Raw genomic sequence first — 18,056 nt, forward strand, 5'->3', positions numbered from 1 at the left:
GCCCTATAGCGAAAAACCTCTCCAAAAAAAAAAAAAGAAGTACTAACATCTTCAAGCAGTAAATGGCATGGAAAGAAGGCAGGGGGTGGGGCTGGGCAGAAAAAGTCAAAGAGAAAAATCTCAAAAGAGAATCAAAGAGATTTAAGAAACACAACAACCAAATACAACATGTAGACCTTGGATCCTGATCTGAACTGTGAAGTGTGAGAACATTTTTAAGATAGTCAGAAAAAAATCAAGCCTGGGGCCAGCAGAGACCGACCAGGGTTCAAGTCCTGGACCTGGTTAGTTGAAACTCACACCAGGCACATATGTGTGTGTACCCAAGATCCCAGGAGGAGAACAGAGACGAAGGGACTGTGACACGCCCATTCTCCCTGTGGGGTGATTTCTCTCTTTCTCCCTCTCACTGTGTCTGTCTGTCTGTCTCTCTCTCTGGTAACCACATGTGCCCTAAGGCAAAAACCTCTAAACAAAAGAAAAAACAAACAAAAAAACACCCAAGACCAAACTTGGGTTTGGCATCATCTGGTATCAGACCGCACTTGGGTAGGTGTCGAATGACACTGAGACATTACCCCTAGTTGCGATGACGGTACTGTGGTTTCATTTGTTAGGGAGCCTCTGTTAGAGCATATGCTGGAATAATTACAGAGGAAGACGATTCATGTCTGAAATTGGCATAATTGGAAACACCCAAGACCAAACTTGGGTTGGCACCATCTGATATCAGACCGCACTTGGGCAGGTGTCGGATGACACTGAGACATTACCCTCCCTGCGATGACGGTACTGTGGTCTCATCTGTTAGGAGCCTCTGTTAGAGCATATGCTGAAATAATTACAGAGAAAGACGATTCATGTCTGAAATTGGCATAATTGACTGTCCCAGAACAAACCGAAAAGGTGACAGGGGTAGCAGTGGCTGCAGCCAGGTGACAGGTATAGGAGGGTTCTGTGCTACCATACTCTAGGATGACCCTGGTATTCCCTACAGGAGAAATAAAGTTTTAATACTTAGACACCATTTCCTACAATGCATACTTGCTACAGAAGCTGACACAAAAGGAAACCAAAACAGTTTTAGCCTGATGATAACTCCCATTCTACAGACCCCCCAGAGAGGTAAAACAATCTGCCGGGTGACCCTAAGAATTTTGCATGAGCCCTGGTTGGGTTTTCCCACGTTGCCTGGCCTTGGTGGGTGGCCTAGGGACTTAATGTCAGTTTTTCTCAGATGGCTGAGGTCAACAGAGACAAGAGTGGGAAGGGGGAGGGTATGTGACAGATAATTATAGCCAGGCCCACTGCCAGCTAAGACCAAAGAGTGGTGATGGCCACCCTTGTGTGCAAATAGCACACACATTCCTTTTGTCAGAAGTCCATTTAAATGCCAAGAGCTATTACTCATGGAATGGAATTTGACATGTTAATAAAGCAGAGTATCTAAGAGACACTAAGACCTGGAATTTTTTTCCTGGGAGAATATCTTATTCGTAAACTCAGTAAAACCTTCAACACCAGGCCAGCCTCACAGAACCATCAAAGCTACCGAAAGTTATTGGTACTAACCCTTTGGACAATTCCTCAGTGATGTAGAATCTCTTAAATTCCCAGGACTGGTGGGAGAACAAGATAGCACATGGTTACAGAAGCGAACTGTGCTAATGTGGGTCCTCCCTGCAACAGCAGGGCTGACACCTGTCCACCTGTTCCTCCAGCTCAGGAAGGGGTAAGAACTCTGTTCCCAGCACAGAGTGCTTGCAAGAGAGTTGACCTGGTGGCAGGAAGAGGTACTCTGACAACCTGTCACTGATATGCAAGCTGGGAGGATGCCCTTAGCCTGTGCTTTCTGCCCAAGAACTGCCTTAAACTTGAGAGAAACTTCCAGAGCCACCGGGAATTTTCCTTTGACTGCTCTCCTGAAAATCAACCACTCCCTCACCTATTCTCTCTGGCAAAATCCAGCCTTACTCATTACCAGATAATTGGTGGGAGACACAATAGACTTAAAGAGCCAGAGAAGCCCTCTTGGGTGACATTGCTGGCTTGGGGTTTTAAGGGTTTCTCCAGGAGGACAGAATCGGGACAGAGGACTGGCACACTCAGCAGGCTTCCCAGTTGTGAAGTACAGGGAGGTTATTTCATTTACTCAGCAGAGAAGCTGTGCGCGAGCTAAGTGCCACCATGGCCAGGAAGACACACACGCTGCGCCCCAAGGAGCATCCTCAGATGGCTCTGCTGGGTGAATGGTCCCATCACCAGCCAGGAGGGAGGCCTGCTCTCCTTGCACGTGGACACCGGTGGCTAGCAAGGCACACCTCTCCCTACAGAGGCCTCCAACTTCACCTGTATAGGGACCATGGCCAGAGAAAGGAGGAAAAGCAAACCATGACAGTTCCCCAAAGGCAAGGAGCCACTAAGAGGTATAGGCCCTCAGGAACCCTCACCTTTGAATCCCTCTTGGTCACCAGGGTGTACAAGGTCTTTTTATTCAAATCAAAATGGCTGCAGACATCCCTGGCAGCTTCAGAACCCTGGGTCACCATGGCGGCCATCAGGTTCAGGCAGGCTCGAGCCATCCTGCATAGAAACAAGGAAATCCGGCAAGTCAGCAATGGCAGATGCAGAAAGGCACCTCACCACTGGCCAACTGCACACTGGGTCATGTGATATGCTAGCCCCAAACCAAAAGAAAGCAGGAAGGAGACAAGCTTTAAAACCAAATTAAAAAACAATCACAACAAAAAGTTAAAAAGAAAGCTAAAAACTGAGACTGAGGAGCATCAGGAATGAAAACACAAGATACAGGGAAGATAGAAACTCATTGCTGGAGTAAACCATCATGTGACTGAGAGCCCATGTCTCAGTCTGTGTCTGCAGGACACGGAGGAAGACTTCTCCTAGAGGCATCTCCAGAGCCAGTTTTCGGCAGCCTTCCCATCCTGCAGTTACCCGGAATCCGTGGTTGCCTGCTGAGCATTTGCTACATGAGAGGCTCTGCTGCAGGTGCCAGGAAGATGGCATTTTGCAAGACAGTCAGGGCCCCAGCCATGTGCACCATGCATTCTAGTGGAGAGAGACTGTCAGATGTAGAAAATTACATCAACTGCATGGCTACACAAATAGATATTTGTCTCTGTGGAGAAAAATAAAACAGGCTGAAGGGATAGACAAAGACCAGGCAGTGGAAATGCTACTAGATATAGGATGGCTGATGAAAGCCCCAAAGACAAGAAGGCGTTCAGGATGATCGGCAAGAAGAACTGTCAGGGCAGGAGGACTGGGCCACATAAAGACATGTCCACAGTGTTCGCAAAAATGCAAAGAAAACATCGGCACCGAAAGCAAGGACTGGGGTAGGAGGAGTCATGACAGCCAGAGGCCAGTCCTCGGAGGAAGGAGGGGCAGTGATGGTCACGGTGTTCTCAGACCCAGCTCAGCTCTCTTTTATGAGCAAAGGTAAAGGTCAAACAACCCACAGAGAGTCAAATGCAGACGGAACCCAGAGGCTAGCCCCTTGCACTCAGAGGCAGCTGCTCACCTGTAACCCGAGGCATAGAGGGCCTCACAGATAAGCTTCATGTGGTTGTTCATGAGTTTCTTCACGATGTTGGTGCCCACAACATGAAGATGCGAAAGATCACCTGCAGTCCGCAATAATATGGCCTCGAAAACTTGAAATATCAATAGCATCTGCAAAGACGAACATGAAATGCTTACGAATCAGACATGCTTCTCTTATTCTTCGAGAGTGATGTGCAAGCTTATAACCTTCTACATGCAGAACCCAGACCCTGAGCCAAAGGTGACAAAGGCAGGGAGGTGACCTGATAGGCTCCAGGCCTGGATTTAGTCTTACTCCCACAGTCCAGTGAAACGGAGAAGAACTTACTTACAACCACACAAAATGAAATGAAATTCCATTAGTGACTGGGCCCAACAGCTCTGCAGATATGCAGGTCTAAAACATTACATCAGCAATCCTGAGAGTTCAACATGCATTTAACTATCCCAAATTTTCAACCTCTTTGGAACCAGAAGACAAGAAAATTCCAAGTGCGTTCTGGTCTGTGACACTAAATATAAACTCGTTTCCCTTTCATTCAAATAAACTATGGATCGCTGGGAAAGTCACGAAGCATTTTTGCACAGAAAAACATGGAAACATCTGTCATGACTTTGCCAGTAAACCAATATGTCAGAAACAAGTCCATCTTGACTAAGAACCTATGGCCCTTTTCTCTGATATTATTTACCAAGTTAGTAATAAGTTAGAGTTTTTCATTAAAATGTTCTCAAAGATCAGGAAGACAAAAAAAACCAATGTATTCCTACAGTACAGAGGCAAAGCTTCCTCTTTAGAAGGCATGTGTCACATTTCTCTTCATCAAGCTAAATGGGACAGTAACATTCACTTTCCTTCTTTTTGTCAAGCCAGGTAAGGGACAACGTACTTCACTTTCAGGTCGCTTCTCCCCACTGAGGAGCTGGAAAATTTCTGCACACTCAACAGAAATCTTTATATATCCTTCTACCACATCGTACACATCTTCTTGGGGTAACTTCTTGGCAGCAGAGACGAATGCTTCCAAGGCTGAAACAAGAGTTACATGCAATCATTAACGATGACAGTCTCCTTGGAAGCCATCATGGCCACTACTGTGACAATTCATAGGTGGAAGCCCTAACACCGATGAGACTAACCCCAATGAGACAGGAGATAATTAAGGTTAAATGAGGTCTTAAGGGTGAGACCCTAATCTGATAGGAGTGAGGTCCTTGAAAGATGAGAGCTATCAGAGAGCTGTCCCTGTCTCTCTGTGGACACAGGTGAACCCAGATGAGGACACAGTGAGAAGGCAAGCCCAAGAAAGGCCTCACCAGACCCCAACCACACTAGCACCGTATTTTGGACTTCTGGCCTCCCAAACTATGAGAAAATAAACTGTTGTGGTTTAAGCCCCCAGTCTACAGCATTTTGTTATAGCGGCCTTAGCAGATTAATCCATATAGACAATACAAAAACTCTTGGAAACAATGAAGGCAGTAGAGAAATAAAATGAACTGAGAGCTGACACCACTTACAGGACTGAACCCTGGCCCTAGCAATTACTCACCTGGACCCGCTTTTAGTGTTCACTCCCTAATCTACAAAACAGGACCCGTTAAATCTCTCTGCAGCCCTCTGCCCTAGGACCTGGTACTTTCTCCCATTTTACAGTATGCATACTGAGGCTCTTGTCAAAGGGTACACACAGCTAGTAAGTGGTACAGCCAGGGCTCGATTCCAGGCCAGAGCCACGCCCTCCCTTCAGGAGTGGCGTAGTCAGTGCTGGTGCAGTGCCTGCCCTTGCAGTGCCAGGAAACATCTGCCCCTGTTGCTCTTCAAAAGCTCCACAGGGTAGATCCTACGGGCACATTTCCCCTCAGGTTACCCCAGAGGTTCCCTTCTCAGAAACCTCCACTCCCTACAGTTTGAGGACTCTACTACACGTTGTCTAATCAATACAAGCCCCCTAGCTGATACCTGAATTCCCACACAGCTCCGCCTTCCTGACTGGGACACGCCTGTGTGCCTGCTCCCCTGGAATTCTTCCTTTAGAATCCAGGTTCTAGAAAACTGCCTCTCTGGGCTAGCTCCATTGCACAGTGGCTAAGGCAGCCAGACCCATCATGGCTGGCCATGTGGTTCAAGTCCTGGACCCGAAGGCTTGAGGAATATGCTGCGCACGTGTGTGTGCTCCAAATCCTGAAGGGTGGGAGAGGTGCATAGAAGAGACTGTGGCAGGACCATTCCCTATGGGTGGTGCTTTCTTACTTTCCCTCTCTGTCTCTAAAAAAAAAGAAAAATAACACTGCTTCCCTGATTCTACTCTTCAAGCTGCATGTCTCAAAACTAGGAAGCAGGACACCGTAGTGGGTTGGAAACCACAGGAAAATACAGTCTGAAAGAGGCCTTAATCTTTTCTCGGGGAGGGGATTTCATCTTATTTGAAAAAAAGGGAGGAAGGGACTAAAGATTCCTTTTAAAACACACTGAGTCATGGGACCAGTTGGCATAATGGCTATGTCGCTGGACTCCCATGTAGATGACCGTGGTTTAAGTCCCGGACCCGGTGGCTTAATCTCACACCGGGCACGTATAAGGACATGTAGCCATTAATTTAATAACTTCTCTAACATGAGAAATGCACTGGCCACTTCTACTTTAGCACCATGCCAATGTTTCGATATGGCAATGATTCCAACTGCGTTTTCCTCCTAGCCTATGCACTTTCCAAAAGACTACAAGCACAGCCATGCTGTGTTTCAACTGCTGAGGAAGACTTTATTAGGTGGTTTCGTCGTTGTGTGAACATCACAGTGTAATTACACAAACGTAGGAGGTATACCCTACTACTACCTAGCCTAGATGAGGCTAGGTAGCATGATCAGTATGATCTTCTAGATCGTCATATATGTGGCACTTCCTTGACTGTAATGTCACTGTCACACATGACTGTGTTAAGAGAATATTCACGCTTTACAAAAGGTGAAGTTAAATTACAGAATCTTACTTCATCTCAGTTGCCACTCTGATATTGGTAACTGACAAGAAGCTGTGGTGATGCTGGTAGCTTGTGTATGTTAGAGGGTGGAAGCTGCTGAGAACAGTGCAGACTGCCACTCTGCAAGGAGCAGCAACTGTCGCATGGAACTTCCCCCAGCTGACTCACATTAGGGACTCAGTATACACTGTTGTGTGAGCGAGCAGGGCACTTCATTTATTGTACTTTCCCGACAACTGCAAAAAAGACACTTTAGAGCTGATGCACAGACGAGGGAAATAAATGTGTGTGGTCGCCTGAAACTGTCGCAACCAAGCAAGCCTAGTCCTCTGACAGCCCAGGGCAAAAAGCGCGGCCCTGAAGTTGCCCCAGCCCAGCCACGCCCAATCACCTGGGCCTCAGTTTCCTGCAAAATCGAGACTGGGCTCTGACCCTCGAAGACCTAAAAGCAGCAGAAAAGAGAGACTGTGTCTGGAACACCTGAGGCTGCACCCAGACCGAAGTCCGCAGACCGCCTGGCAGGCAGATGCTCCCTGCCAGGGCCCGCAGCCCCGCACTCACCTGGCTCCACGCCCTGCGGCTCCTTCAGCTGAGCCTTGAACCCCACGCCGGTGAGCTCTTCCCTGCGGGCCCGCTTGGGCACGCCCGCGGGGGAATCTGTGCGGTCCTGGCCACTCCGGGCCTTCCTCTTGGAGACCCCCATGGCGCAGACGGCAAGGACCAACCGAAACCACACACTTGCTGGGACCTGGCAGGAGGACACGCGCCACGCGGCACGTGGTAGGGAAGGGGCGGGACTTGGAGGGAAGAGGCTGGGCGTCGGGAGAAGAAGCTGGCGGAAGAGGCGGGCCTGCAGGGGGGGGGGCCAGGAGCGCCGGAAGGGGCAGTTATAGGCTCCGAGTCGCGCCCCCCGGGCTGCGACGGATTGAGTCCCACCGGGGCCTGATTTCCCCCTCGGTGCTGCTCTCGGGGCCCTTGGCACCTTCGTTCCGGGTCCGAGTGGACCGTACTGTCACTGCGCCTTGTAGCAGCGCAGTGAGCTCAACTCTCGTCCTGGGGGCGCTCCAGTGGTGTCGCTCGGAGAGCATGCTTCATACACCCACGGAATTCCACGCTTTGCCAGTTCCAGGCCCGGATGGGCGGGTTCCCCTGGCTGGATGCCAGGCGGGCTTACTGCTGGAGGTCGTGTGCCCTGGGACCGGACTACCCTCTTCCCCAAGCTCAGGGCAATACTAGTCTTCAGAAAGTTCGTGGAAATAGGTATAATGGGGGGAAAGAAAAAAATAACTATGCAGACGACTCTGGCCTAGTTGTTGAAGCAGCTGGATCCCACATGGCTGACCATGAGGTTTGAGTCTGGGCCCGGTGACTTGAGAAATATGCCAGACAGGGCAGTTAGCATAATGGCTATGTCACTGGACTCCCATGCCGTCAACCGCTGTTCGAGTCCTGGGCCAGGTGGCTTAAACTCACACCAGGCGCGTGTGCGTGCGTGCCGAAGATCCTGAGAGAAGGGATTGTGGCGTGGCCATCCCCCCTGGGGGGCGATTTCTCGCTTTCTGTCTGTCTCTGTCTTTCTGGCAAGTGCACACGCCCTATAGTGAAAACCTCTCCCCAAAAAAAGAAGAAAAAAACAAAAAAGAAACCCTCCAGGCACTGGGTTCCCAAAATGTAAAAAGAAGGGAGAGAGGAGAAAAAGGATTGTAGCATATTCATTCCCCATGTGGGTATTTGCTTTTCTCTCTGGTGAGCAAAGGCGCTCTGTAGCAAAACATCAAACAAAAATATCTATGCATCTTAAAAACTTTCGCATCAAGTAAACTCGAACTTTTAACCACATCTTTCCACAGACTTGAAAAAAAATTTATTTACCTCTTCATTGTGATTTTCAAGTCACCAGATCCAGGACTCAAACCTGAGGTTGGCCATGTGAGACTCCAGCACCTTAACCACCGCACCACCTGCTGGTGTGTCCTTCCACAAACTTTTTGAAATCCCCTATATTTGTGCTTTTTCTGCCATTGCAGAGTGGAGTGGGTGCTTGTGTAAACCCTTCTCCTCTGCATTTAAGTTCTTGTTGTTAAAATAGAGGTAGCAGAACCAGCCCTGCCCAATTCTTGGGGCTGTTATGAATAGCAAATGATGCAATGTTTGAAAAAATGTCTTGACAGGGGGAAAAGAAAAAAGCACTGTCTTTATAAGATGCTATTAATTAGCTTCTGAGCAGTATTAAATGCTGTGAAATAAAGTGATAGAAGTGAGTAAGTAAAAATAAGCTGTTGCCTTTTTTAAAAATATAACCTGGTCGGTATTTGAGTGTGTGTTCAAATAAACAGTGAACCAGCTCATTAGATGAGTGCTTTGGTGATTCCTGTAATTCTCTTCTCAGGTTGCCCTCTAGTCTAAGGAGATAACTGACCTGTATTCTGCAAGCAGATGTGTTTTGAGCATCTGAAGATGTGACCTGATGGGGTTTCAGAGTCTGTAATAGAAAAAGCACATGATATTAACCCAGAGCTCCTGGCCTGGCAAGACTACTACACCTGTGGAAATGCCTGTGTTATTGGTAGATCAGATGGGGATGGAGGGAGTCACCCCAGCAGGTCAGAGCTAATGCGGCAGCATAAAGAGAAGGGACTATACTCAATTCAGGCTGCAAAGTGCAACACTTCATTAGTAAACATGGACTTCTAATTGTCCATACTGGTCCTCTTCTCTGGTTAATTGACAACCACAAGCTTTGTTTTCTGCCATAGCAGGCCAACCAAAGAGGCAGCAGGGAGCAGTAGGAAACAGTCCAAGACTCTGAGTTCAGTTTCTGTCTGTGACGTTGGGCAAATTGCCATCTCTCTGGACTGGTTTGCTTAACACAGAATTAGGAAGGGTGAGGAGTTTGCCAGGATTACCCAGATTCTATGTGGAGCCAGGACTCAGCAAGTGTATTCCAGCACCAAATTAAAAACAAAGAAACGGAAGTTGGCAGTGATCATCCTAGCTTTAGCCAGAGATGCACCTGATGGTGGATAATGGCTCAGAAATACGATGAATGCTTCAGACTAACTCAGCACAAAGCTGCAGCTCATTGGTGCCAAGTCACTAACTTCTCATTCAGATGCCAATCTCAACAACCAACCTCCAGATAGTGATGACTTTCCACAAAAGATCCTGCATTATTTGTTCCGAAGAGCATTCTGGTCTGTTGAAGACTGAGCATCAGTGTTGCTAAGACATTCTAAGTTGGTATCCTCCTCAGGGCCTTTGCGCTTGTTCCTTACCTCTAAAACTCTGCCCAGATCTCCAGTGACTAGACTCACTTCATGTGGGCTCTCTCCTTGTCCACCCTTCACTCTATCCTCTTACCCTCTATTTTCCTTTATTACCCTTATCATCTTCTGATGGTATTAGACCGTCTTTGTCAAATGTCTGTACTAAAATGGACACTGTATAATGCAGAAAAGTGCTCCAGTCCCACTGCCCATAATAGCATATCATGACACATATCGTAGAGCTCAATAAATATTTGCAGAGTAAATAATTATATAGATATGGACATGAATAAATATATAACTTGGGTCTTGATCTTGGTTAGTGTCAGTCTATCTTAAGAAGCAGGTTGGCTCTTGGAAGGCTGTCAGAAGTCTTCAGGATGCAGGTTTCTGAGTCTCTAAGCTTATAAACTGGCACCTGAACTGTGGGGGAATTAGCCAAGAGAAGTGTCTAACCTTCAGCAGCCAACCAGTTCATCTTAAGTGGCCATATTTTTCATCCATATCCAGTAAGCCTATTTGTATTATCCTTTTAAATTTTATAATTAGGGGCCAGCAAGTGGCATAGTGATTAAGTGCTGGACTCCCACATGGGCAACTGCAGTTCAAGTCCTGAACCCAGTGGGCTGAAAATCACACCAGGTGCAAGTACGCACAAGCCCAAAATCCCAAGAGGAGAATGGAAGAGAAGGGATTGCAGCATGGCCATCTCCTATGGGGGAAGGGGGATTTGTCACTTCCTTTCCCATTGTCTCTGTCTCTCACTCCAGTGAGCACATGCTCCCTGTGACAAAAACTTCTTTTTTTTTTTTTGGAGAGGTTTTTGCTATAGGGAACGTGTGCTTGCCAGACAGACAGAGAAAGACAGAGAGACAGAAAGCGAGAAATCACCCCCAGGAGGGATGGCCACGCCACAATCCCTTCTCCTCCATTCTCCTCTCAGGATCTTGGGCATGCATGCACATGCGCCCGGCGTGAGTTTTAAGCCACCAGGCCTGGGACATGAACCGCGGTCAACTACGTGGGAGTCCAGCGACATAGCCATTACGCTAACTGCTGGTCCCGACAAAAACTTTTTTTAACAAAGCAACTTAGACATTCTAGGTTTACTTCCAGTTTTTGTCATTAAAGAGCACATACGCTTCCCAGAGAGAGAGAAAGCACCTTCAATGGGGCGTGGTCATGCCACAATCATTTTTCCTTCATTTGTCCATCCCATTAAGATTTGGGGCACACTTGTGCATGTGCATAGATTGTTTTTCAAGCCTCTGGGCCAGGATTCAAGCCATGGTGAGCCATATGGGATCCAGATCTCTAAGCACAAGGATTAACTGCTACTCTATGTGGCTAACCCATTCTTAAAATTTTTGTAAAGAGTAAAGAGAGTTGTTCCTTCAAAATACATATCAAGTTCACGTAAACTTCACATAAACTGTACTTAATAGAATAAAAAGTACACATTATTATATAAAAGATGAAATTATCTTGACAGTTTACTCCACATTATTTCATTGGGATAAAAGAGTATTAATGCAAATGTAGAGAGGAGAGATGTAGAATTCCACTGAGAGTGCCAGGTTCAAACCCAAGCCTGCCAAATGGCAGTGTTAACCAGTGCACACTATCGCAACTGGGTCTGGTCTAACATCTTAATAATTAGACAAAAAACAGGGACCAGCAGGTGGCGTAACAGTTACGTTGTTGGGCTCCCATGGAGTCTACCATGGTTTGAGTTCTGGACCCAGTGGCTTAAAACTCACACTGGGCACATGTGCATGCATGCCCAAAGTCCCAAGAGGAGAATGAAGAGATTGCAGTGTGGCCATCCCCTTGGAGGATGATGTCTCGCGTTCTATCTCTGTGTTTCTCTCTGTCTCTCCAGCAAGCTCACACACCCTGTAGCAAAAATCTCTAAAAAAAAGAGAGAAATAAAAGAGAAAAGAGAAAATTTGAATAAAGATGTATTTAATTTAATGATCATAATGTAACTTTCTACCCACAAACAGAGAATACATGTTCTTTTTAAGCAAACATGGAACAATCATAAAATTGACATTATAAGCTGCAAAGGAGGTCCTAATAAATTTGAAAAAATCAACATCCTTCAGATCATGTTCTTGAACGGCAAAGCAATAAAATTAGACCTTGGTCATGAGAGGATAGAGGTTAGATCTTTTTTTTTTTTTGAGAGGTTTTTGTTATAGGGAGTGTGCACTTGCCAGAAAGACAGAGAGAGACAGACAGACAGATAGAAAGCAAGACCCCACCCCAGGGAGGATGGCCATGCCGCAATCCCTTCTCCTCCATTCTCCTCTCAGGATCCTGGGTGCGCACACACATGCGCCCGAAGTGAGTTTTAAGCCGCCAGGTCCAGGACTAGAACTGCAGTCGACTACATAGGAGTCCAGCAACATAGCCATTATGCCAACTGCTGGTCCCGAAAAAACTTTTTTAACCCAGTAAGTCTGTGAGAGGGGCAGTGTAGATTTCTACTAAATAATTCTTTGAAAGCATAAGAGAAATTATGAGAGATTTGGAAAGCAGCAGCCTGAACACTTTATACAGAAAAGTCTGTGGGACATTTTATATAGGAAAATCTGCTTAGAGAAAAATGTATTGTTTTAAATACATTTCAGAAAGCAAGCAAGAAAAAATCAACCAACAATGAGTGTTCAAATAAAGATGGAAAAAGTACAATAGGACCCACCCAAAGAAAAAGGAAGGAAAAGAAAGAAAGGCAGAAATCAAGTACAACGGAATAAAAATAGCACTACAAAATATTTACAAACCAAGAGGTGATTTTTTTTTTTAGATAGGCTAAACAAACCTGTAATAAGATTAATTGGGAGGATAAAAAGAAGGGGTATGTATTTGGGACCAGCAGTTGGCATAATGACTATGTCACTGGACTCTCATGTAATCGACCGTGGTTCGAGTCCTGGACCCGGTGACTTAGACTCACAGTAGGTGCGTGTGTGTGCATGCCCAAGATCCTGAGAGGAGAATAGAGGAGAAGGGATTGTGGCGTGGACATTGATTTCTCGTTTTCTGTCTTTCTGGCGAGCGCACGCACCCTATAGCGAAAAAACCTCTCCAAAAAAATAAGGGGGGAGGTGTGAAAAAAATACAGAAATAAAGGGGGAAATGAGTACAGAAATAACACAAATTACTTTTCTAATTTGTCAGCGGTTGTGTGCACTCACCAAAGAGAGACAGAGAGAGGAGGAAATTGAGAAAGCACCCCCCCAAGGGGAATGGTCACACTATGGTCCCGTCTCCGTTTTTCGTAAGCAGCACATTACTGCTTCACCATGGGACCAAGCCGTCTGCTCATTTAATGTCTCCTCTCAGAGTATTCCTGCCTCGCTAGTTTAAATTGTGACCATTCCACGTACTTGCATTCTTTACTTTCTTTGATCCAGACTATTCTACTTCCTTTTTGTGCGTTAACATCTTAATTACATCAGCACTGTAATTTTGCTTTGTTACTATTGAAGTAGTCCTGAACCACTAAGTTCAAATGTAATTACATTTTTTCAGAGAGGTTTGTTTAGAGCAGTCACACCCTAAAATGCAGAATGTCTGGTAAAGTAGCAACCAGGACGCAGGAGCACTCTGAAGCTGAGTGACTGGGGCAGGCAGTAATAGCATCCTCCTGGGAGGAGAGCCCTGGCAGTCCACGGGAAAAGAGCATTCCAAGCAGAAGCCGCGGCACGTGCAGCGGCACTCAGGTGGGGATATAAGCAGAGCAGTCAAGGACTAGGGAAAAGCCAGCGTGTCTAGACGAGAAGGAGGGCAAGAGTGGGGAAGATGAAGTTGGTTGGAGAATACTCTAGGGGATAGTCATGCACTGCCTCGTTGGACAAGGTTCGGTCTTTGCAGCATTTAAACTGTCTGGCTTTGCAGTTCCCAAACTGGGCACCAAAGTGAGCATAAGAGATTCACAGGTTTCCTTGAAATATTTTGGAAGTGGAGGAAAACACAGCATTCCTTGACGTCTGTTGGTTGCCAGGCAAACTAGCCCAATGTAGTTCATAGGATCAACACTAGATTGTGCTGCTTCCCTTTCCGTGATGTCCCAGCTTCACCAAGCTGGATAAACAGCAAGTGCCAGTCAACAATCAACATGGAGCTTCGCGGTATCCAACCTGACTTAAAAGATGGAGAAATACTGGCATGCCCAACAGCCGCATGTGTCCCATTAGTAAATAATTGTGGTTATTTGGGCCAGTCCCATAGCTCAGTGATTAATGGAGCCAGATGCCATATAACCAACCATGGTCTGAATCTCAGCCCACACATGCCAGGCATGTGTACATCGTGTCCAAAGTCCTGACAGGGTAAAGAAATGAAGGAAAAGGATTGTGGCATGACCACACCCCATTAGGGGTGCTTTCTGTCTCTCATGCTGTCATTCTCTTTCTCTCTATCTCTCTGATGAGTGCATATGTCCAATTTTATTTTTTTAAGAGATGTTTTTGCTGTAGGGTGCATGTGCTTGCTGGAAAGACAGAGACAGAAAGTGAGAAATCACCCCCCCCGGGGGCGGGGATGGCCACACCACAATCTCTTCTCCTCCATCCTCCTCTCAGGACCTTGGATACACGTGCACATGCGCCCAGCATAAGTTTAAGCCACCAGGTCCCGGTCTCGAACTGCAGTCGACCACATGGGAGTCCAGCGACGTACCCATTACACCATCTGCTGGTCCCAGCAATTTTTTTAAAAATTGTAGTTATTTAAAAATGAAATAAAGATTGTTTTCTTTTTATTTGTGTGTATTTTTTTTTAAACTGATAACTTGCTGGAACGTAAATACTTATGAGGGTGTCTGGATCTAGCTATTTAGTACATGTTATCTGTTCAGGTCTTTTTGTTTTGTTCTGGGGCACTGTGAAAATTATTGAGATTATTATGGATACCATGAACCTCTTGGGAACCTCTGCTCTGTACCCTTAGTCAGAGTTCATTTTCATTGATTCTTAATTTCTTTTGATGGATTTTGGTTAATTCTTTCTCTTTCTTTTTGTTATAGGGCACATTTGCTTACCGGAGAGACAGAGAGAGAGGGGACAGGTACAAAGTGAGAAATCACCCCCCCCCCCAAGGCAGATGGCCATGCTACAACCCCTTCTCCTCCATTCTTCTCTCAGGATTTTGGGCATACACGCACATGCAGCCAGCATAATTTTCAAGCTGCTGGGTCCGGTACTCAAACTGAATAGTCAGCCATGTGGGATCCAGCAGCTTAACCTCCACCTACCTGCTGACTTGATTTTGATTAATTTTCAATTCACTTTCATTGATTCTTAATTCCTTTTGATGGATTTCAATGAACTTTCAATACGCTTTTCCTTGAGGACAATCATTTTAAGAGTTTATTATTTTTTGGTACATTTAATGTTTATGGGAGCATTATTCACAATAGCTAAAATGTGGAAGCAACCCATGTGTCCATGAATGAATGAATGAATAAACAAAATATGATATACATGTACAATGGACAATTTTTCAGTCTTAAAAAACAATGCGTGAAGTTGTGAAACATGCTGCTACAACCTTAAAGACATTATGCTAAGTGAAATAAACAAGCTACAAAAGACAAATGCTGAATGATTCTGAGAGACCTAGAGTAGGCAAGTTCACAGAGTAGGTGTTGGTTGCTGGGGTCTTAGGCATGGGAATGGGGCGTTACTTAGTGCATAGAGTTTCTGTTTTGGAAGATGAAAAGAATTCTAAAGATGGATGGTGGTGATAATTGCCCAACAATGTAAATGTACTTAATGCCATTGAACTGCACACTTACAAGGGTTAAGATGGTAGCTTTTCTTTTATGTACATTTTACCACTGTAAAAAAATGTGTATTTTTTTAAAGTCACTGATTACTATCCATTCCTAACATGAATTAAGGTTCCCACCTACAGAGGGCACTGTTGACAATTCCGAGTAGCAATCTTGGTCTGAGCCTGCAGGAGCAGAGAGAGTAAGGGCCTGAAGCTCCTGGCTTCTTCCTGCAGCCGCCCGACTGTGCCACTGTCCTGTCGCTCAGACTCTGCCTCACTCCTCTGAAACTTGTGCTGAGGAGTTTCTGCTGCTGTTCCAGGGAAAACTGACTGGACAAATACATGACTAACCATCTCTTTTCTTCCAGGAGAGACTAAGTCACTAGAGAGGCTAAAGTGGCATTACTTATACTCACGACAGAATATTATCCAGCGTTACAGAGGAAGGCAATTCTGACTCATGCTACACTGTGGATGAGCCTTGGGGACATTATACTGAGTGAAATAAGCCAGTCACAAAAGGAGAAGTGCTGTATGAGTCTGTCTACATGAGGTATCCAGAACAGCGGAATTCATAGAGACAGAAAGTGGAAAACTGGTTGCCAGGGCCAAGGGATAGGAGAATCGTAAGTTGCTGGCTAATGGATATATAGTTTGGCAAGATGAAAGAGTTCTGTGGATAGATTGTGGTGATGATTGCACAAGAATGTAAACGTAATTAGGTGGCACCGAACTGTCCGTGTAAAAATGATTAAGATGGTAAATTTTATGTTGTGTGTATTTTACCATGCTAGAAAGTAATTGTTTATTTTTAGTTCACTATATGACTTGTGCACTCACCGAGAGATACACAGCGAGAGAGAGGGAAAGTGAGACATCACTCCCCAGGAGAGATGACCAAGCCACTGTCCTCCTCCAGTCTCCTCTTGGGATTTTGGCCATATGTACACATAATTTTCAAGCCACCTACTACTGTTTTTAGCCCCAAACCCTTTTGTTTACCAACATAACTGCTTACATAAAAACCCCACTCCCCTCAAAAATAATTAACCTACTTGATTCAGCTTCTATAACTGCTTACATAAAAACCCCTGGTAACTGACCCCCTGTAAAAAGACTACTCAAACTTTGGCCAGGGCTACAGTTCTGACTCTCGGCCCCTGAGCCTCAGGCTGTAGTCGCTGGCCAGCTAGTAAAGACTCCCTTTAAACTTAATCTGGCTTTGGTGGTCCTTCATCCGGTGCCACTCCGCAACACCAAAGGCAGCAAGTCAGTGGCTGCAGCCTGCCCTTTCTAGCCTTGGCATTCCTCCAGGATATAGTTCATGGCCCCTTCAGAAACTGAGTTTACCACTTTGAATATTTAGAAATTCCCACACTGAAAAGTTCCCATGAGTCAGAATTCATTCATTCACAATGTTGCAAGACTCTCCAAAAGTTTCCTGCATTCCTCTTTTACAAAGAGGAAAATGCAAGGGCTGAAAGCTGGCACAGATGAAAAATACCACCCTCTGCAAGACAGTCCCACCTGAGAAAGTTCCCAGTTCAAGTCCAGAGTTTACCGGGCACCTGCTTGCCCATTATCTGGGGCTGCCTGAAGGCTGGGGGCGGATCACAGTGTCAAGACCTCATTTGGGGTACCTGTCTCTCTTTCACTCATGGAAGAAATAAATAAGTAAAATTTTTAAAAAAAGAGAAATATGTCATTAATGTATTAATAAAATGATAGCACACACAAAAAATAAGCAAAAAAATCCTGGGAAATATTTATTTTTTAAAAAAGAAAACATTAAAGAATGCTGAGCAATCAATATGTATTTAACCTGACTTTCTGAAATCCTGCACCTATTTTAAGTAGGTTAAGGGGTTTTAGAGCCAAAATGGATCATTGAATTCAACCTTTTCATTTCATAAAGGCAGAGAAATGAGAGTCAGGGAGGTAGACTGCCCTTGCGGGAGGCTCTCTCTCAGTGGCAGGGCTGGGACCCTGCCGGGGACCAGCCTCAGCGGGAGTGGGTTGACTCGACGCTGGAAAGAAAGGAAGACTAAGGCCTCGTGCCTTTTCATGCACGTCCTCAGCCGTACACTCCCAGAGATCGCTCTCTGAGGAGTGACAACTGCTAGGAATCACCGTGCCTTTTTATTGAAAATGCGATACATGCAAGTAAATGAGAGAGGGACTATGTATACTAATTATCAATTCATAAAGTTTTAACAATAGAAACCATTCAGGGTTTGATTAAGGGCAGGTCTATTAATCATCAATACAATTCAATAATTGTTTGATTGATGAAAGCAGGTTCCTGGTAACTTCAAGCAGTGCAGTTTCAGGAAACAATTCCAGCAAGCAGAGTTAACTATCAACCGATGTTCAGCAGCAGCCGTCTTATGATTACTAAAAGAAAATCTCAAGCATAGATATTAGTTCTTATGGATTTTCATAAAGAATGATACTT

The 18,056-nt window shown here is 45.5% G+C and overlaps 1 protein-coding gene across 2 annotated transcripts in view; it reads right to left on the bottom strand.

The window, feature by feature from the left end:
- The window catches only part of URB1 (URB1 ribosome biogenesis factor), an 89,591-nt gene extending 82,253 nt beyond the window's left edge, over positions 1–7,338 (bottom strand). The window contains exons 1-4 of one of the 2 annotated variants that reach the window (XM_027773950.1): positions 7,113–7,338; positions 4,458–4,597; positions 3,545–3,696; positions 2,451–2,583 (exon numbers count right to left, since the gene is read on the bottom strand). In XM_027773950.1, the coding sequence (XP_027629751.1) occupies positions 2,451–2,583; positions 3,545–3,696; positions 4,458–4,597; positions 7,113–7,254 (567 nt within the window). In that variant the 5' untranslated portion in view covers positions 7,255–7,338. The remainder of the gene's footprint in view (positions 1–2,450; positions 2,584–3,544; positions 3,697–4,457; positions 4,598–7,112) is intronic. The other variant, XM_006153865.3, reaches the window with a different exon arrangement.
- Positions 7,339–18,056: the final 10,718 nt, after the last annotated feature.

This window comes from Tupaia chinensis, unplaced genomic scaffold (genome assembly GCF_000334495.1).
Source record: "Tupaia chinensis unplaced genomic scaffold, TupChi_1.0 Scaffold000392_1, whole genome shotgun sequence".
NCBI classification, from domain to species: Eukaryota; Metazoa; Chordata; class Mammalia; order Scandentia; family Tupaiidae; genus Tupaia; species Tupaia belangeri.